Consider the following 21394-nt stretch of genomic DNA (forward strand, 5'->3'; position numbering starts at 1 on the left):
AGCTCGCGCGGGGCTCTGCGCGTGCGCGGCCGGCCGGCGGGATCCGGCCCAGCAGCTCCCTTGGCGGGCGGGGCGCGGCGCGGCGCGCGGCGGCCCGGGCGGGCTTCGGTCCCGCGCGGAGGTGGCGGCCGCTGCCTGCCTTTTGCCCGCGCTGAGGGGACCCGCGCGGCGCCGGCCCTGCTGCCCCTTCGCCGCGGCAGCGGCTTCGAGGGTCAGGTGGGGACGCGGCTCCGTACCGGCCCGGGGGGCTGAGGGGAGAGGGGGAGGAGGAGGAGGGGGGAGCGTAGCACGTAGGCGCGCCCGCCCCCCCCCCAGCCGGGGACGGGGGCTTGGGGGGCGGCTTCTCCCGTGTCTCGCCTCCAGGTGTCACGGCAGCCGCAGGAGCTGTGGCCGTGCCCGAGCAGAAGCTCCGCTGGCTGATGCGGTGTGCTCCCTCGGCGCTTGGAGCGCCCACCGGCTCGGGGTGGGGGGCCGGGGGCTGCTTCACTGGGTACCTCCTCCGGGTTCCTCCCTCAGTGCGTGCTTGTGTGTTTGCATTGACCCCCTCCTCCCCCCCCAGCTGGGAGAGGGGAGCATGATCTGGTGATTAAGCACAGCCGATGTGTTCCGTGAGTATGTGTTGCTGATTTATTTCCAATATTTAAGTGTTTTGTAGGCCTGGGGAACGCGGTCATAATACAGTGTTGTAAAACTAATTAATTATGCTTAAAATCGTAATTAAAAGTCCTACAAAGAAGTTGTGGGGGAAGGGTTACCAAGGAGCCTGAGTGAAAGCAGCTTGATTTGTCAGACTGACTTTATCCTCTTGTTACTGTGTTTTTTAAAGAGTGCTTTCACTTGATATAAGCACTTGTAAAGAAGTGCTTGCGTCCTTTAAAGAACAGTTTATATCCTTACTAGTTAACTTTGGAAGTCTGGGATTGTACAAAAATACATTTTTAAAAATGTATTTATTTAGATTGATTAGGGATACATGTTTAAAAATTGCTAATGTAATTCTCTTTGCAGTTGCTCTAATTACCTTATTTTTAGTGAAATATACTTATGTTTGTGACAATGAAAGACTTAAGTCACTTTCACTAATAGGCTTAAAGCAATATCCTGAGGGCAGGATAAAAATAATAGGTGTTTACAATTGTATTGAGAGAATAATCTGAGAGATCAAATGTACAGGTGAGTTGTTGAAATAGGTTGCTGTTGAACTCTTACTGTCATTATTAAATATTAATTAAACGTTAGTAATTTGAATGTTCAATGTTACTCTTTAGTCTTCCATCTAAATAAAAAGTAGGAAGCATAGTAAGAGACTAGTTTCTGGATATATCTTGAGATTTTTAAAGGCCTTAAACCAACAAGGGTCCGTCCAAAGAAAATGAGAGCAGGGAAGAGAGCTTGTGAGGTAAAATGAGTAGCGCAAGTATGAAAATCAGGGAATCTAAGGTATGAAATCCCTGTCTGTTAAGAGGAACAGGAAAAATAGTCTTATAAATCATGGATGTTGCAAAAATGCTGGAGTAGTCAGTGCAGCCTTTGTTCAGCTTTGTGGGAAAAGTTGTAGTCAGATACTTGCTAAAACTGAATAAAATGATATGATGGGAATGCAGTCAGAATAATAATTTAAAAAAAGAGCAAAGCCAGCTGAGCTTTGGTCTCCTGAAAGATTCTGAGGAGGTGGTTTGGGAGGAGAATTTGTCAGTAAGTAGAAGACAGTTAAAAACAATGTGCAAACAGAAAATGGACTAGTTTGATTTGTTAAGAACAGTCTGGACCAAACTATTTTTTTACAGTAGCCAATGCAGTTAATGAGGAGGGAGTATAAGGGTGTTGTCTTGAGTTTTACAGGGTTTCTGCCATTGTCTGGGTTGACATTAAAAACAAGCTACTGAAATGTGGTCTAAAAATAATTTTTGTGAGATCTTGTACAGCTGGTTGAAAAAATTGCTTTTGAAGCTGACTTGTAAATAATTCACTTTTAAACACAGATGTCACGAATTGTCCTCCTGGGGAGTTCTGCTTTGAATGTATTTCCATTGTTTTCTGTAATGATGAACACAAAATAGATATGTTGCCAAGTCGGACGGATTGCGAGCACTGTACAGCTCAGGGTGAGAATTCAAAATGATCTTGAAGATTGATAGGACATTGGAAATCGGTGTGATTAAGCTCAGTTAACAAGAACTGAGGGAGGAAGAGAACACAGGGAGGAAAAATCAAAGGCATAATTAGTGGAAAGGGTATTAATGAACAGCAAACAGTATCCCAAAAAAGTATTTGAGCACTGTAGTGCATAGTAGATTAAATATTAATCAATAATATGATGTCCTTTCAACTAGACAAATGTTATTTTGGCATGTTAACAGGTGTGATTGAATATAAAGACAAAGGAAGTGATTGCTCTGTCAAATAAGGGCCTTAGCTAAAATGGTATGGCTATTTTTTTAACCATAGCATGTAGATCTCTGGACTCTGCAAAAAGTTTATAGGTTTATGAAGTTATTAGGTTTATAAAACTTGGTTTGTGAGGGGAAACTTGAAAGGCATAGGCACACTAGAAAAGAAGAAACTAAGAGCAAATTTGATGAGTGCCCTCACATCTATAAAAGGGTTGCTACGTAAAGGCTAGTGATTAACTAGTCTTCGAGTTCTCTGTAGAGCAAGAGAAGAAATCATGCTTGTTTTTGGAAGGTAATACTTGGGTTGGATGTAAAAGCAAAACATTTGACTTTTAGGTTGACGAAACAGTGAAGCTGACTGTTCACAAAGATTGTGAAATCTCTTTTGTTGGAGAAGTAAATGGCTGGACAGACATCTGTTGAAGACAGTCTGGTCTCTAAGGTCTGCATTTAAGCAGTTCTGTGCGTACTAACATGGTGGAATTAGAAATTTTGATTGGAGAAAACTGCTTTGGAATCTGCAAAAGTTTCCTTGAGCCTGGATTTTTATGGAGCGTTAGTAGGAAAGGACCACGATGTATCCTTCTCTATCTCCTCTTCAGTGTGTTGCAGCAGAGTATGTGTGTGCTTAGTGAAGGGTTTGCTTTCAGGTATGCACCTTTTTAAAAGTGTCTTCCACTGGTATACTGTGAATGACTTTGATTTGTGGAAGGTAGGCTGATGAACCATTTAAATAGATTTCACTCTGTTTATAAACGGTATGTTTGTTAAAATGTCTTTAATTGCTGCTACTTCACAGGGATGTTCTCTGGAAAAGGGAAACTTCTCTAAGGAAGATGCTGAGGGATAAAGAGTTCAAGGAGGGGGGGAAAAAGCTTAGCCGCCTTCTTGTCTTAATCAAAGGATGTGCATACCATATAGTGGAAAGTGGCAAAATGAAAGTGTGACATTGATCATGTCATTAAGACATTAATATACTAATGTTGTTAATAAGGAAACAGCAGCCTATTAATGATCTTTTGGAATAACTGAATTGGAAAATTGGAGATGTTTCCAGCCAATGCTTCTATAGACGCAGTGTGTCTTTCCATTTTTCAGCACATGTCAAGGAGAAGGGCTTCTAGACAGATCGCTTGTTTTTACACAGCCTGAAAAAAATAAGAAAAACCAATTCTCATTCCATTATCTTCTTGGGCTAAGAAATCTTTTTGTTTATTTTATTTGGTGACTTAACTTACTTTTAGTGTTAAGTATTTGTGTCTTGTCCAAAATGAGGTGCTTATACTTCTGCTAGTCAAATGTCCAAAAGTGTTACTTCAGTGAGCTGGCCTGTTGCTATATTATTTTTTCTTAGTACTTCTATCAGCTTTCTGCTTTTAAAATTCTTAGAGTATTGGGAAGCTTCAGCAAAGCTATTCAAAATGTATTGTTACTAAGCTGGTTAAACAGAAGTTCTGTCATGAAAAACTGGCTTGATTAGTTCAACTCACTAGTTCAAACATCAAAGGTTTTCAGTCTTCCACATCACTAATGCACAATTTGTGGCTGACTTATTTGCCGGCAGCGGTTTGGAGTTGAAATCTGGATCCTGAGTAGCTTTGCCTGTTAGATAGAAGGAAACAAGCTCAGTTTAAGACAGTAGGAAACTTGGATGGTGTTTCTTCCTGTATATTTCAGACTCCCAAAATGTATGCCTCAAACTTTTGTGAACCAGTGCAATACAAATCTTGGCAGTGTTATTTAGAACTTTCCTGTGTGTGCTGAAGCTTATACGAAATCTCAACATCGTTGTCTTAAGGAATTCGGCATACTATAAAATTCTAGTAATTTTTCTAAAAAGCATGTGTAATCAACTATCTGAGATAATCTGAGTGTACAATGTAATTTCTGTGATTTACCTTGTTTTGGTGGGTTTTGATGGGATGTTTGTGTACTCCTTATGTCTTAAGGTTGGGTTTCTCATTAATCTGACAATAGCTGTTTCTAGGAATGAAGATGTGACTATCAGATTTCAAGTTTTTTGTTAATTTTCTCTTGAAGTCAAAATAATAAAGGAGTGTGAAGACTTGCTGGTGATGATATTCAAGAGATGTTTTGTATCAAATGAATAATTTAGCTTTACTTTGTGAAGTTGAATTTTCTATGTATATTTTTAGAGGTGGGAAGAACAGCATTATTCGTTTGTATATAAATCTGAGAATTAAAATGAATGCAACTCAACCTTTCTTAATTGGTTCATTGCCACAAAAGTAACAAAATAGTGCAGAGTTTGGACTAATAGGTGATTTGAGCTTTAAAATTCATGAGTCCAGGAAAATAGTCTCCCCAATGCTTAATAAATGTAATTTGAATTTTGGTGTGGGATGGGGGTTGGACTAGATGATTTTTGAAGGTCCCTTCCACCAATCCAAACCATTCTGTGATTCTGTGAAAAATGTTTGTTTTTCAGGTAGCTGTGAACTAAGTGTTTCGTAATTTTTTCCAAGACTGTTTTAAATTCTTAGATTAGAATACTTGTGACATTGTGTTTTATTGAAGTTGCTATCAATAAAGTTGTATTAAGTAGCAACTAGAGTAAGTTATTTATTTTCTATTCTAGTCTATATTCTACAGATATACAGGTTTATGGTGTAGCCAATTCAATAGAGAACAGCTATGTTTTAAAGAGCCTATTGTAAATACCTGATAAAAGTTTTAAAACAGATAATGCAATATTTAAATACAGTGACTAGGGAAGATTTATGTGCTAGTGTCTTGTTATAGGAATGGCTAAACGGATTGCCTGTTTGATATTTTTTTGAACAAAATTTTCTGCATGGGCAAGGACTTTAAAACATCTTGTTGCCTGAGGGTTTTTTTAATTGGATGGCATTACGATTAGTGTATCTGAATTATATGAATGTATATGTGATATCTGTAGGATTAGCTGTGTAGTGTTCAACCCACTCTTCTGAGAGGATGGTGTTTGAGCAAGGCTTTCTGTTTGTGGCCTTTTGTGACACTTGCTGTTGTCAGTACTTAGATTTTACTACACATGTAATTATTTCTTCAGATTTTTTTTATGGTAGTCAGGACTGAAGTCTTGTATATGAGAAAGTAGCAAAAAAACCCGGAAGTCTGTCTCAAGTCTGTGTTTGCAAAATAAAAAAAAAAAAAAAAGTAAAAAATTAGCCAAGGGCCAATAGAAAGTTTTTGGTGTGGACAGCGATGTACACTACAGAATTCACATTTCCTGTGTCCGACAGAGTTTTAAGCTGCAGAGTTATCCATAAATAGAAAATCTTGTCTCTGCCTTGTATCACTTCTGTAGTGGGTAAGGTCTGGATCCTGTGGATACCAGCCTAGTTCAGTACCTCATTTGCTGCCTAGGCAAGGTACTGGAAGACTTTTTCTGAGATTAGCGGAGTGTAATATGATGTCATGCATGTAAGCAAAGGATTAGAAGTCAACTCTAATTCCGTGACTCTTGAGTGCTTTACATTTAATTTTAAGCTTTAATGTAGTTCCTTGCATGGAACTTATGTTTCTTTGGAAGCCCCCCCCCCCCGTTTTTTTGTTTTGTTTTTTTTAAAAAGTCTTTAGGCTACTTTCTAGGAAGTAGTAAGGTGCTCTATACTATATGAAACCCAACATGATTATGTTGTAGTATATATGGCAGTAGTGTAGGTGTTGAGACTGAATGCGATTACTTGAGCAGTGCAAGTCACAGGTTAAGGATTCCAGATGAAGTTGTGAAGTTAAGGAAATGAACCATGGATAAATATGGCAATAACCAATCCCTGCCAAATTAGAGACTATATGATTTGTTTAAACTCTGATTTCCTGTTTTTAAGGAGAAGTATCTCCAGGAGGACAGGCTTGCTCTGGCTTCTGGATAGGCTTCTGCATGTGCAGATTAAGAAAACTCTAAAGTGTATGTGGGGGGAAATGAAGTTGTATTGCTAGCCTTTAAATCAACAGGGTCTGTTTTAATTTCTTAAAAACAAACAAAACAAATCCTGAAACCCTGACTATCTCTGTGTGTGTGAATTAGAATGATACAAGTAATATGTCTTATGAATGTTCCAAGTGTGTATTGAATGTTTAAGGACACAAAATTTACATGTATGTGGAACCTCTTATTTAAAGATATATTTTATTTTTTACTATTTTATATATATAATAAAATAATATATATAAATAATAAAAGGTTCTACAGACATGCAAAAATGTATACATATAGGTATATGTGTGTATGTATGAACCACATATTCTGTAGACTATAAGTGTGAGACTAAAGAATTAAAGTGTCTATATGAACAAACACAACCCTTTAATTTTCCCATCAAGCTAAAAATGTATCAACTAACTCACTTGTTTTCTTTTACTAGAAATGACTACCCCAAACAAGACACCACCTGGTGCTGATCCAAAGCAGTTAGAGAGGACTGGTACTGTTAGAGAAATAGGCTCACAAGCAGTTTGGTCTCTCTCATCCTGTAAGCCAGGTAAAATCACAACAAATGATGTAAAAAGCCGAAGGTACATTTTTCTTCTTAGAATATATAGTGTTTTATGTTTTGATAAGAAGACACACATACAGAATGTAGCAGTAAAACTGCAGTAGTGTAAGATGTATGGGTAGCCACTATAAATAATTTTGGCCTAGTCTGTATTTGATGTAATATGAAAGTTATAACTATATTAAAAATCCTACAATGAAGTAATATCTCATATTAAGAAAGCAGATCTTTTACTGATTTTATACTAACTTGTTTTTTTTTTTTACTTGCACAGTGAACAAACTAAACTGTGTGAGCAGAAATGCGCCCAGCACTGTGTAATTGTTTCTGTGCTTTGGCATTTTGCCTGGGTATCTTTGATTTTTAACTTAGAAAAACTGTGCACCTGGATGACCTAAATGTTCTGTCCAAACTTTGTGTGGACTCGGCCATTATAGTGTAGCTCCCTAAAATCCTGCAAGTAAAATGAAACTATCGTAAATGGTCCTGAGGTGCAGTTAATGATAGCTTATACCTGCTCAAAATATCTGAAAATCTGTATTTTAATTTGAGGTAGTTGAGTTGCTATTTCAGAAATATCTCTTGGGAATTGATCTGTATCTTGCTGCAGCCTAGAGTCAATGATCCCTTTATGTCACAATATTGTACTCAGGCTGAACGTCTTTGGTCTGATATCCTGGTATCTTACTTGGAGAAAAATATCATATGGTTTAGTCGCTTCAAACAGAGTGAAGATGATTTTTTATTGCAGATTAAACTTCAGCTGCTGAGTTAAAACTGCAGCTAGTGTGGGCAATCAATAAAAGGTTGTGATTAGTAAAAGGACAGATAATGAGGGAACGGAAGGCTAAAGATATGGAGTTGTTTCTTTAAATGTGACAGCATTAACTTTCAGGAATACTGTTTTTGGCATCTATTGCTTGTTCTAGCTACTAACTTGAAAAAGTAAAAATATTTCAGGAGAGTACTTGAAAACAAAATGTTGTATTTGGCTAAAATTTTTGAGAAATGAATGGTCTCTGCTAGTGATTTTCCTTTAGTTCAGCAGTTAGATGATAGAATAGGTGGAAAAGCCCAACCATTAAGTATTGTTCTTCAATTAGTATGAATTACTACTTAACCATTTGAAATTCCAGGATGTGTTGAATGGTTTCAAACCCCACAGACTTCAATAGGACATAAGAATGTAAAGACACTCAAGTACTGAGCTTTGATTGACAGATTCCCCTGTTTCAGTTTTGTGTCACAAAAGCATAGGCACAACTTGGATATCTGGAAATATTTCCTTATATGTTTGTCCTGGTTTCGGCTAGGATAGAGTTAATTTTCTTCTTAGTAGCTGGTACAGTGCTGTGTTTTGGATTTAGTGTGAGAATAATATTGATAACACACTAATGTTTTAGTTGTTGCTAAGTAGCACTTATCCTAAGTTAAGGATTTTTCAGTTTCCCATGCTCTGCCAGCAAGCAGGTGTGCAAGAAGCTGGGAGGGAGCATGGCCAGGGCAGCTGACCTGAACTAGCCAAAGGGGTATTCCATACCATGGAACATCATGCCCAGTATATATAAACAGGGGCGAGTTGGCTGGGAGGGGTGGATCGCAGCTCGGGCATCGGTCAGTGGGTGGTGAGCAATTGCATTGTGCATCACTGTTTGGTTTTTGGTTTGTTTTTTTTTTTTTTTCTTGAGTGTTTTTTTCCTTTTTTTGTTATATTCCTTTTCATTATAATTATCGTTATATTTCATTATTATTATTGTTAGTATTGTATTTTACTTTAGTTATTAAACTGTTCTTATCTCAACCCACCGAGTTTTACTTTTTTTTTTTCCCCGATTCTCCTCCCCATCCCACTGAGAGGGGGGAGGAGTGAGTGAGCGGCTGCGTGGTGCTTAGTTGCTGGCTGGGGTTAAACCACAACAATGTTACAACTTAGGATACATACTTTAGTTTGTAACAGCTGAGGAAGAGTTATGTCTGTGATGTCTGCATCATGGAAATGGGATATTCAAGACTGTCACATTTTCTTTTTCTTAGGATTTGGAGTGGATCAGTTACGAGATGATAATCTAGAAACTTACTGGCAGTCAGATGGATCACAGCCTCATTTGGTGAACATCCAATTTAGGTATTAAAAATTACTCTGTATGGGTTAGGGTGTTTTGTATAACTTTGTATTGGTTACTGTTCACCAAGATAGGAATTTTGGAAGTGCAAGGACTCCTGGGTTAATCCTGTTACCCAACTGGTAAGAAGCCAGTTAGATAGTATTTATAAAAATGAGATTTTCAAATCTTATGGTTACTAAATGCCTAAATAAGCAAAAAAAAAAGAGGAATGTTTAATAGTATGTCATTTGTAACAGTTACACATTTACCTACCTGAGGTGACATTTTTGTCCTGGCCTTCTGTCTTTGAGTGCAATTTGAAGGGTAGGTGACTGTTTTTGAAGTAGTCCTGCATGACTTAACTGATTGTTTGAGAAACCTTTTCCTATTCTATTCTGTGTAGGATGCTTTGAGTCCTTTTTCTTCAACCAGACTCTTAAGATGAGGTTAGATGTTTGTCACCTTTTTTTATTTGCTTTCTGGAGAACTCTGGTATAGTAATAGAGCCCATATTTGATAAGCTAAACATCTGCTTCATCACATACAAGTGCTTATTTGGCACCTTGGCCTTTTGTTCTATTTCTGAGTATACTGACACTTCTGAAGGCAGACAGAGGACAACAAATCAACTCTGTGTGCGTAACTTAATGTGGAAAAACACCTAGTTGCTTTAACAGCGAGGTTCTTATAAATCAGTAGACACACTTGTATTAAGTTTTATAACATGTAAATCCTTAGTTATTACAAACTAGCAACAAATTCATCCTGAATATTTTTCTTTATGATGCTTACATAGCTTTTGTTGCTTCTTGCAGAAGAAAAACAACAGTGAAGACATTATGTATTTATGCAGACTACAAATCTGATGAAAGTTACACTCCGAGCAAAATCTCTGTCAGAGTAGGAAATAATTTTCATAATCTCCAGGAAATCCGGGTAGGTCAATGATGCTTTGCTTTCTGTCTTAAAATAGTTCTCTTTCATTAGGACATCTGATGTAGTAGAGTTGTTTTTGGAGGTAAAATATGGCATTGTGCTTGGAGGGGGAAAATGGCTGGGTTTATTTTTTTAGTTTTTATCTTGTAAATTTACTAGGCTGGTTTCTGTTTTTATCAGGCTCCATTACCAACATGGTTATAACAGACTTGATATATAGATCCTGTAATGGAATAAAGAGTGGGGTTTTCCAGAACGGGGCTGTTCAGAATTGGTTAAACTTTGATCTCACTCAAAATATCTGCAAACCCTATGCATTGCATATATCAAAAGGGAGACTTAGCTTTTAAATACTTGCATTTTTAGACTTAAAGGCATAAATTCAAGCTTTCATGAATGGGTTGCTCAGCTATTGAGTCTCACTGGGAATCAGAATTTAAAACTACAGGTTTTAGTTATGGCTGTGTACGGTGCATAAATATCTTTGGAATCTGGATTTCATTTTTGGGAGGCTGCATGTACTCTTACTAACTAGTAGCATCTGATTCAAAGCTCACTTTGAGACCCTGGCAAAAAGAAATTGGGACACAAGGCCTGATCATCAGTTATGCAAAGGTTTCTTTGTATTCTACTGGTCAGAGGATCTTCATATAAGTGAGAATCTTTTACATATTTGCTAATAGCGGACTCCACCCACTACTGATGGTGAGAGCTAGCAGAATTGCAACACTAACTTTTCCAAAATCATATACAAAGCAAGCAAGATACCAATTTAAATTGGAAGTCTAATGTAAATTACAATCAGATGTGTTCATAAATGATGTTTTACTTTTGAGTATAGTTTCTAATCTTTTGCAATGCTTTGTTTTTTATACTGGACGGTCACTGAGATGTAGAAATCTTGGAAGGGATGCATTATTTTTGTTTTTAACAATATGATGCAAAATCCAATTTCCTTTTCTGTAGACATGACATTTGATGCTTAAGACTTCAAATGGGACATAGATTTGTAGTGTTTTGTTAATGTTTTTATTTACAAAAGTGTAATAGTCAAAACCAGTATTTTTTCATGGCGACACTTCTGGCCAGAAAAAGTTTCTTTGATGGAACAACGGAGATCAGGTTTGAGTTGCTTTAACTGCTTAGTTTTGCTAGCCTTTTAGTAAATAGTAAAAGCAGATTTAAAATAATCCATGATCTTTGTAGAAGTCCACCTTGTAAACTAATCAGGTTACTCATGAGCAGGTATCTTTGCTAATTTTCAGTTACGGTAGCCTCGTGTTTCAGATTCCTCTTCTCTGGAGCTCAGCAGCTACTGGCTGATATATTGGGAAGGTTTAACTTACCTCCCTTATGTGGCAGGTATGTACAATAACAGGAGGATTGGAATGACGAGAAAAGGGAGGTGCTAAATAGTGGTTTGAATTTTTACTTTTGGGATTTTTATTGTTTTCACTTTGTTTTTCAGTGTTTGAAGTCCCAACAAGAGCAATTTACAAGTAGAAGGTTGTAGATGCAGTGGGAATAGAAAGTGTAGTAAACATGTATGCCTCTATTATGTTGGTGCTATGTATCTATCTATATCCGTTCAATAATTGATGATGTTTTCTCAAGTTTTGACCTATACTTGTATCCTAAATCTTAAATGGAAGGGTCTTGACTCTTTTTTTTTTTTTTTTTAAATTAAATATTCTTTTGAAAGAAATGAATCATCACATTACTTTGACTTTCAGCAGCAGCAAATTCTGTCTTTTAATCTTCTTAATTGTATCATAGCAATTTGGGAGTTGCACATGTATAACAGTAACAGCAGCCGGATCTTTTCCTTGTTAGGCTACAGGTCTGTTTTCCAAGTGTCCACTAGATGTCATTGTTGTCCTTAATTATCAGTTTGATTTTGTGCTTGTAGTCTACTCTTCCAATGACTGAATTATTATCCTTTTATAATAATGTTTAGTACAGCATTATACATATAACTGCAATAACTTAAGTTTCTTATACAGTGGTAAACTTCCACTTTTGAGGGTATATGTATTATTAAAGATCTATAGAAACAATAAAATGTATAATAAGCATATTAGTCTTCTGCAGTTTCTCAGGCAATATTTCTTTATCTTTTTTCATGCTAAACACAGGATTCTATACATAATGTATTTAGTTAAAAAAGGCACTTCTAAATGAAACAAGTTACTAGTATCTCTTACAGTATATTAATATGACTGTAATATGTTGCATGAGAGCAGTAATTCTTATGCATACCACATGCTCATATGCTTTTTTACTTCAAAACTGAGATGAAAATATGGTCACGCTGCTTACTAATGAGATACAATACTTTGATGCTGTAAAATACTTGTGACTGACTTTGTCACCACTGTAGTGTTAAATATTGCTATCAATTTTCATATTTCCTAAACTGCTTGATACTCAGAATGTGTTTTTTAAATTTTCCTTCAGTCCTGAAACTTGCTCTTTTCTTCAGCTTCTCCGACACATAGGCAGGTTATTAAAGCAGTGTGAACTGTTATAAGCTCTTCAGAGAAATCTGCTTAATTATACAATGATTCCATTGGCTTCAGGACTGATTAACTGGGTGGAAAATCCAGCTAAATCATTTTATATTTTTCCATGGATGCTTGCCCAGCTCATAGAGTCTAATGAAAGTCCTATGATGCCTCCATGTCTTTTCTTCCTAATGGTCTAATTTTCAAAACAATGCAATGTGCTGTTAGGCTAGGTTTTATCACTAATATACGATTAGCTTTAGTTTGTGGTCTGGTATGTAGGCATGTCCTTTTTGGAACCTAAGATGAAATTATTTTCTGAATAAAAGTTGGGGTTTTTTTTTCCCCTCTGAGAAACAAGGCATTTGTACCCCATCCTATGGGTGAGAATAGCTGTCATAATCTGGCAGTATTATTCCCTTTCTCAGCTGGAGGAACTACAGTTGTGTGCAGTAAGCCTTCTCCTCTGACTTAAGTGCATTTTTATTACAGCTGTCAAGCTTGGAGAGCAAATACGTTCTCATTTCCAGCCTCAGAGTTCTCCCACATAATGGTGCAAACAGTCTGGATGGACAAGATAGTCTACAGAGGCATTTTTGGAACAGCATCCAGACTCTTCAGTATGTGATTTAAGTTATTACACTTTCTCATGATATGAAAATAACCCACCGCAAAGGATGTGAGTGAAATATTGGCTGCAAGAGATCTCTGGTCTCTTCAAATAATGCTCACCTGCTTGTTTCCTTTGTACCTCCAAGACATTTAGGTCATCAGCAGTTCATCTTGCCATAAAAAGATTAAGTGTTGTAGTGGTAAGTGCAGGTCGGATTTCAGGTTATATGCACCTAGTAGTTTCAATGGCTTCTACTGTCAACCTATAATGTAGGGACTTTACACAGCAAAGCAAGATACCTGTAAACTCTTGTATTAGCCAGTTCTGCATCTTTGAATATAAAAGACACTCTGGGAAGGTGTGGGTCAGACTTTCTGAAAATAGTTACTCACTTCTTGCATTAGTTCACATCTGAGAAGCCACTGGTGTTTAATCCCAAAATTAAAGTTGCTTTGAGAGGCAGAAAAGAGACAGTCTTCTATTCTGCTGTGCCCTGTAGAGGACTCAACAACAGAATGTGGTATACATGTCTTGGCTGTAGCTACCTAAGATGTAACTAGACAGGTATAATTTCCTTCCTATTCCAGTAGGAGTTAGTTCTTCCAGCACACTTTTTGGACTTTCCCATGATTTTTGATTTGGAGTAAGACATGTTTTTCATTTAGTTGTTTGTGTAGTTCAGAGAAACCGGCAACCTTTGTGATAGGACCAAACTATTGCTGGTGCATGGCATTGCTGTGTGTACTTTGCTTTTCAAATTGCTTAAGGATAGTAATAATCCACATGGCAGATAAGATGTGTTGATGTTCAGGCCTAAAAGGAAACGATCAGAAATACCCCATTGAATGGAGGGACAGGAAGCCTCTGGCTGTGAATGTGCTCCCTTTATGCAGTAGGGCAGATGTGCAAACAGATGGCTTTGTGTAACCTAGGTAAGCAAGGTGTTTACTCTTTGCTTCTTTCAGAAGTCATTCAGTCTGAAGCAATGCTGCTGGAACAGGGTAACTCCCTTGGCTAACAACCTTCATAGGTATGCAATGCTCTATCACTGGGCAGCGATGGATAGCCCTTATGTAGGAGAAAGACACTTTGTCACTGGAGGTCCTATGTAGCAGACTTTGCATCAAAGAATGATACTAAGTATTAAACATTGCTTTGGAAGAGGCTTGCTTTAACTTGGTGGCTGTACACTTTCCTCCTGGAACAAAAACCTACTTAACCTTTTCAACAAGACTCAATTCTGAAGATGACTTTGAAGACTCAGGTGAAAGCCCTCTTATCTTAATACGTCTTTGCTGGCAACGGTGCAAGTCCTTTGTTTCAGCTTTTTCTTGTCTTTTGTTGAATTGCTGTCTATTTTGGTTTCAGTTTGTTTTCTAGCCCTTTTGGTCTTGCTTGGGGTTTTGTAACCAGGCGCTCCAGAGCTGTCGCAAGCCCAGCAGTCTCCCTGGTGGCGTGCTATGGTGACCAAGCACCACGGACAGGGCCGCTTCGTCACTGTTTTGAGAGATTCTGCACTAGAGCAGGGAATTATCAACCAGAGGAATGCCCAAACTGGGGAATTTTTCTGAGAGGTAGTTAAGGAAGTCTGACCCTATTGTAATCTCTTTACTCCTACAGTGTCCAGTGATTGTAGTGAAGAGGCTGGACTTTTCTAGACACTTTCTGAAATTCAACAGCTAGCAATATCAACCTGTTTTCTATATGTGGAGTGAACTTAGATACTGAGGAACAAGGAGATGCTAACTTGTCATAGGACTGTTGCAAGCTAATGAATCAAGAAGATGTGCTGCTTCTGAGCCTCTGATCAAACATCTAAGGTGCATTTTAAACGGCTTTCCTTTGGAGATGGAGTACTGAGTTGTTACTGCTTTATTTAGATGCCTGACTGGGCTTCAAGTACTTTAGTTAGAAACCATTCCTCTGTGTTCTTTCTTCCATATAAGAAAAGATGCATTTCTGACCCTAATTATTCCTTGGATTCAGAATGTCAATTAAAAATATTCAGTCTGCTTTCTGCAAACTAATGCTAAGAAAAGCCTGAGTAAGCTTTAGTTTTACAGAATTTCAAACTGTAGTCTTTCTGTCTGTCTCTATGATACTCTGCAGATGAGGTCATCGCATCAGCTTGTTCATTTTGATTGTTATCTTGCTGTTATGCTAGTTGGATATGGACTTAGTTCATCAGGATGCAGACAGTACCTGTTCCTTGCATCTAAAATTTACCAGTACTGGAAATCTGCAAAGCAGGGGAGTAGAATGATCCACTGGTATTGGTTAGTTGTTAAACTTTGTGATTGATGTCAAGGGTAGGAGTCAAGTTTAGGAAGCAGGGTTATTTCCATTTGGTGCGGTCGGTACTCCATATTTCCACCTTCCAGCAGAGAAGATATTTTGTGAGTCACCAATTGGGATGTTCACATGAACCCCTTTTTACAAAAGAAAGGCTAATTTAATGACATAACATCACTGTTCCCTGCCAATGTTATCATCACTGTAGATGATATGACCTGTTCATCATTCCTACGCTTATGGAAATCAATGAATATATGCTTCAGACTGTGGAAATTATGAACAGGATTGCAGTTTTCCTACTGTTTATACCCTGGAATGGTAGTACATTGGAACGGAGCTTACTATGCAATCATGAGAAATGCAGTTATTGAAATAGCCTTTTGTGCGTATGAGGAATGTGTGTACAAATAGCAAGATCCACATTAGAGCTAGAAGAATTCTGAAGAATGGAAGATTATTTTGGTCCACACTTAAAATTGTTAAGCATTTTTATCTTACCTTGCTCTGAAACGGCATTTTAAGAGAAATAAACATCTCTTCTGTTGGATCCTAGAGGAAAAAAAAGAGGAAAACTAAACATTGTTTTTATGCTGTGGCATCTGTTGCATGTAGAAAGATATTTTTTCTTGTTTTGTATCCTAGCATTCAAAAACAAATCTATGAAGGAACCTTTTCTTGCCACAGAGGGACTCAATTAGGCAAGAGTACATTAAAGAGGCCCTGTATTTTTAATACTGTCAGTCTGACTTTACCGTGTGAAGCAGAGGAAAAGCCATGTGAAACAAAGTGGCAACAGCTCCATGGAAGGCAGGAACTTGATGAAGTACAGAGCCTTCCTCGAGGGAACTCAAGTATATAGAGGCTAGGAACTGATCGAAGCACAACATTTTACATATATGTGAAAGCCTCACCTGGAATTATGACCTTTTTCATGATTATTCGATCTAAGTTCCACCATGGAAAAGGAATTGGGAAATGTACATGATTTTTCATGTAAAAGTGAAAGAACTTATCTCTCCATTGCCACTGAGAAAAGGCAAGATAACTTAACTAATCAGTTTGACACTAATCATTTCTGTTATGCTGTGTAATAACTGTTTTGTAGCAAGTGTTTGGTTACATGGTTTCATCTCTTCTGTGCATGAAGTTCTAGTAGGAGGATTTGAAGAGATTTCTTAAAAAGGTTGTTTGTTATATATGTTACTTCTGGAAAAATCTTTCTGGTATGGATGGCTTAAAACTTCAGATTAAAAAAAAAAAAAGTACGTTGTCAATGCAGGGAAACTGTCCTCCAATATGATGGGGGAATTTTTCATAGGCTTTAATGCAAGCCTCCACTAGCGTATTCTAATTACAGTACTAAAAACAAATTCCAGTCCTTTCTCTGGCGGACAGGAGCGAGTTGGAGATAGCGCTGTGTGTGTGAGAAGGAGAGCGCCAAATACTTGAACTTTTTCTATTAGTATTTTTTAAAAAAGTAGGGATAGAATTTGGCCTTATAGCAAGTATAGAGTAGTATAGGAGACCATCTGCAAATTTAGATGAGCATATTCTCCAACACTCTTTTGAAGTATGTGGGATGATAATACTGTTGTAAAATGGTAGTAGTGTTAGTCATCTTGTAGGAAGGTTAAGTGATTTGTTTGTAGTCTATGCAGATTATCTATGCTATTGAACCAATATCCCAAGTCAAAGTCCACTTTGGTTTGCGTCCAGTTTATACATGACTGACTGAAGCTTGTAATTGTGATATTCATTGGTACCAGATTGTGAATGCTTGACATTTTGTTCAAATGAATTAGTTCTGTCTAGAATTGCCTGGTTTGCACTGGTTTAATTTACATCTACCTAAAAAAACCCCACAAAACCAAGGTAAAGCACCATACACACTTATGTATAAAGTTCCTTCTTCAGTTAAGCCAAAATAAAGCACTCCCCCTTCCAGTCCTTAAAACCTATTGTTCCCATTTGTTCATCAATTTGTTGTACTGACTCAACTTTTCTTGGTAACATTTTTCAGAAAAGCTATTTGTTTTCAGTGGTGCTTTAATATTGATTAAATAGCTATTAGAGATTTAATATACTGTGTATACTTCTGTGTTGTTCACCAAGTTTATTGCTTTATGGAATCTGTATTTCCTTATTGATTTTCCTCTGTGATTGTCTCCTGTACTACAGACTTCCCAGATGGTTTCAGTAGGCTTTTCAATTTTTGTAGTATCTGTAGAATACCCAAAGTGGTAGAGAATACAGCCATGAAAGATTGTTGGTTTTCCATGATAGTTTCTTACCTTCTTTATATCCCTGAAGGATTTCTTCAGGGAAGACTTGAATAATGAAGAGCAGTGTACAAATAGACTAGCCCCTTTACCATTCATAATTAGTAAAAATGAAGAATCTCTTCTTTGCAAGAAGATTTTGTATGAAGGGTGAAAGGAGTACATGTATGTGTTAATAAAATTTCTGTGAGACTAGGGTCTGGTCTGTCATTTCTCCTCTTCACACATTTTGTCAGTGGCATGGCCATGCTGCTGACCTACAAAAATTCTAGCTAGAGCTGTAGAATAGTCCTCTTTTTTTACTACCAACTTCTGCAGCTGATTTCCACCTCCCCCACCCCTGTGCTTCTGGCTTTTGTGAAAGCATTTTATGTAGCCTTTAACCCTTAGTGCTAGATATAGCATCTCTTTGTTTCTTTTTAACCATGGCTTTTTTCTTTTTAATGCCTGGATAGAGCAGAGATGCTGATCTGTCTCTCTTTGATAGCATTACCAAATTTTTGGAGCTCCTAGAGAGATTAATCAAATCTCTGTGTTCTTTAGCTCCCAGGAATTGGTCCAAATATGTATATTTAGGTACAATAGATCATATATATTTAAAACAGTAGCCCCCCCCCCTTTGCTCCCTGAAATTCAAGTTGTAATTAAACTTATGTGCTATCAGGCTGAGGGAAGAAAAGCATGTTTTTCTTTTACATGCCCAAAATGCAGTGAAAATCCCTGTGGACAGTTGTGTTTACAAGGGTAACTGTCTGCATTCAGTTGTGGGTTATAAAAGTGCTTGCTTGAATAAATACACTGAGCTATCAGACAGAATAACCAATAGTTCGTTGGACTAATTGACCTTGTCAGTAGAATAGAAACACTTGCAAATAAAATTCCCATTGCCAGCAAAGTTGCAACTGAAAACCCCTGAAGAAACTGTGTATATCCTCTAACTATCTTGGAATGCAATGATTCAAGCAGCAGACATGTGTGGTGGGGGGGTAGGAGGGGGGAATCATTAACTGAGAAAGTTTTATATACCAGCATTTTTCAGTGCATGAAGTTATATGCGTTCCTAAAATCATTAAGTAGTTCACTTTCCATATTCAGAGTTATGTTTTCTAACAATTGTTATTCCTTTTACCATATCTCAGGTCCCCTTGTATTATTTGTTTTGCTGGTCTGCTTTTATTATAATGTACCCTTTTCAGGAAAGGCAAAGATGTTTGGCTAGTAACCACAGCATGTTGTAATGAGGGTGGAGTATGTTTGTCATTCTACAGCAATGGTTGGCTTACATGAATGCCAGTGTCTATAGCCGCACATACTGTGGCAGTTTATCTTTTTGAATATATTCAAATTGCATAACAATGGAAAAGAATAACAGAATATCTGGTAAATAACAGAATATCTGGTCTTCCAATCAAAAGCATGATGGAACCATTTTTTACTTTACCAGTGATGAGTCATGTATCTTCTTATTAAAAAAAGGAAAATATTTCACTCTAGAAAATAAGTCTTCACAAATGAATTAGTCATATATCAGACATTTCCTTTTAAAAGGTTGGATAATGTCACACAGGTGGAAGTAGTATCAAAAAAAAAAAGCAACTGTGAAAGACATAACAGGCTTCACTGTGTACTATAAAAACATGATTTTATTTTGGTTAGAAAACAAAACAGGAAAAATGGCATTTGGACAAAAAAGTCTGAAAAACAGTCTAGTTAGCTGCTAAATAAACTTCAGAGATGAAAGTTTAAAAAAAGCACCAAGATTTGTAAAAGGGGGGGATAGTGTATTTCACCTTAAGTAAGGGACAATGTGTAATAAGGGATTTTGTGGTTTTACAGCTCGGTGCATGTGTTTGAAAGCTGTTCTCTCAGCAACGTGGGTGGCAGGTTATGCTACCATATAATGTATTGTAGTTGGCTCTCCACACTTGTCAGGGTTAGCGTTCAACCATTCGGAAAATTTTCCCATTGTTCTATCATGTGAACCAAGGCTAGTGTTGAATTCCCAATAACCTTCTGCAGGAAAAAGAGGTTTAATTAGAAAGTTTGAAATTTGATTACTTCTGTTATTGTCTTAATGTACTTCTCTCTAATTTAGGTGCTTATCTGCAAATGCAATCAATTTTTGCTCAGAAAGATGAAAAACGAACTTGACACTGTACTGCAGTTGCTTCAATACTTTTAAAAGAAAACTTGTATACTCAATTCTGTCTTTCTTCAGCATTAACACTCTATTTCCATCTTAAACATGTTTGCTTTAGATGGATCATAGCTTTTGGCAGCTACTGCATTTTTAGCAAATAATACTGTTTCTAGTAAGAGTTGCAAAAAAAAAAAAAACTTTGTGTGAGGTCCTTGTAAACTGAACCTTGGGAACGTTATGTTATTTCTGTATTTTCCCTTCTTTTGTGCTTCTTCTCTATTTGTGTCATGGTTATAAATTACATCGTTTGAACTAGAGAATTAAAAACATTTTATTTTGTGATCCCTGTAATTTAAAAAAGAGAATATTTGGTTTATGTGTATTTTTTTTTCTTTTTACCTGTTATTTCAGAGGCTGGCACACAGAGAAATAAGCGATTATGGTATTGAAATTCCATTGTGCCAGTACCTCCAGGGCATAATCCAAAAAAAACAGAAAAATCGCCTGCTGGGTTGTATGCAGTATGCTTGTGTGAACATCAGTGTCTGCTGTTCACACATCATTTTTTACTGAAAGTTCCTGTTGGAATAAAGGTTCTGTGTTTGGAGAGTGCACTGGGGTATTTGTTGGTCAATGATTTTTCAAAGTTTGTAGGGATTTCTGATTACAGTTTACCAATGTAGGCTCACTAGACACTTCTTGCAGATAATCATTAATGCTTCAGAAGTAAGAGAAGCAAGCAGAGATTTGGTTTTGGCAACATAAAAACCATATCAAGAAAGAGCTCGATGCTCTTCCCTTCGTTTTAAGCATTCTGCTTGAAGACTGAACATGGGAGTGAGCAATAAGGTGGGTGGTTGGAAGGGGAGATGATAGCATGACAGAAGAGACTCAAATACTTAGTTTCCCTACTTTAATATTTTAACCTCTTCCCTTCCTTCCCCCTCCCCCTTTTAACGCAGATGTGTTGTCTAGTTGACATTTTAAAACAGTACAAGTGCATCCAGCATTACAGCTTATACTGGGTTTCAGTGTGCAGGCTCATCTAGAATGTCTTTATGGTGCTCGATCAGATCACCCTCCTCAGTTGATCAAAATTCATTTTAACTGTAGTTTACAAAACGTGTAATGCTATTCACTTGCAAACTGTAGCGTGTAGCAACATCTATTTTCTCATTTGTTCTTAATCTCTCTGCGCTTGGGCATATTGTTGGAGACCTTGGTAGGCAGACTGTTTAATGCAGGGACAGATGATTACAGTTTCTAGTCTTTTGCTAGATTCATAAAAGTTAAGAGAAAAGAAAATGATTCTAAGCCAGATTATAAGGTTCAAGCTAGGTAAAGTGTGATAGTTTACCTTGATACTCAAGATAATTATCTATTTATCTGATTGAATAAACACTGCTAAAGTCCTTCTACTAGTATAATTGCTGGTGGCAAATGATGTCAGTGTGTGCTTGCCAGTATAGAAATTATGCTTTTGGTTATCTATCTAAAAAAAATACATTACAGACTGACTTCACTTGTGGGTTTTTTTGGTTCCTGCCCCCCTCAACTGTGGTTAAGATCATGTCATGTGACCACAGAACTCTATACATGTGTGTCTTTTTCCTTCAGTGAAGTAATT

The 21394-nt window shown here is 37.3% G+C and overlaps 1 protein-coding gene across 5 annotated transcripts in view; it reads left to right on the forward strand.

Moving 5' to 3' along the window:
• The first annotated feature begins 106 nt into the window (after window positions 1–106).
• ANAPC10 (anaphase promoting complex subunit 10) overlaps window positions 107–21394 on the forward strand; it is a 39027-nt gene continuing 17739 nt past the window's right edge. For 2 of the 5 annotated variants that reach the window (XR_007766383.1, XM_050895947.1), the window contains exons 1-4: window positions 107–216; window positions 6764–6880; window positions 8930–9020; window positions 9816–9936. Coding sequence is in view for 4 of the 5 variants with exons in the window: in XM_050895947.1 (XP_050751904.1) it covers window positions 6766–6880; window positions 8930–9020; window positions 9816–9936 (327 nt within the window). In the remaining variant the exon portion in view is untranslated. Of the gene's footprint in view, window positions 217–549; window positions 609–2771; window positions 2836–6763; window positions 6881–8929; window positions 9021–9815; window positions 9937–12932; window positions 13061–21394 lie in introns of those variants that run through there. The other 3 variants (XM_050895950.1, XM_050895948.1, XM_050895949.1) reach the window with 3 other exon arrangements.

This window comes from Gymnogyps californianus, chromosome 4, assembly GCF_018139145.2.
Source record: "Gymnogyps californianus isolate 813 chromosome 4, ASM1813914v2, whole genome shotgun sequence".
Lineage (NCBI taxonomy): Eukaryota > Metazoa > Chordata > Aves > Accipitriformes > Cathartidae > Gymnogyps > Gymnogyps californianus.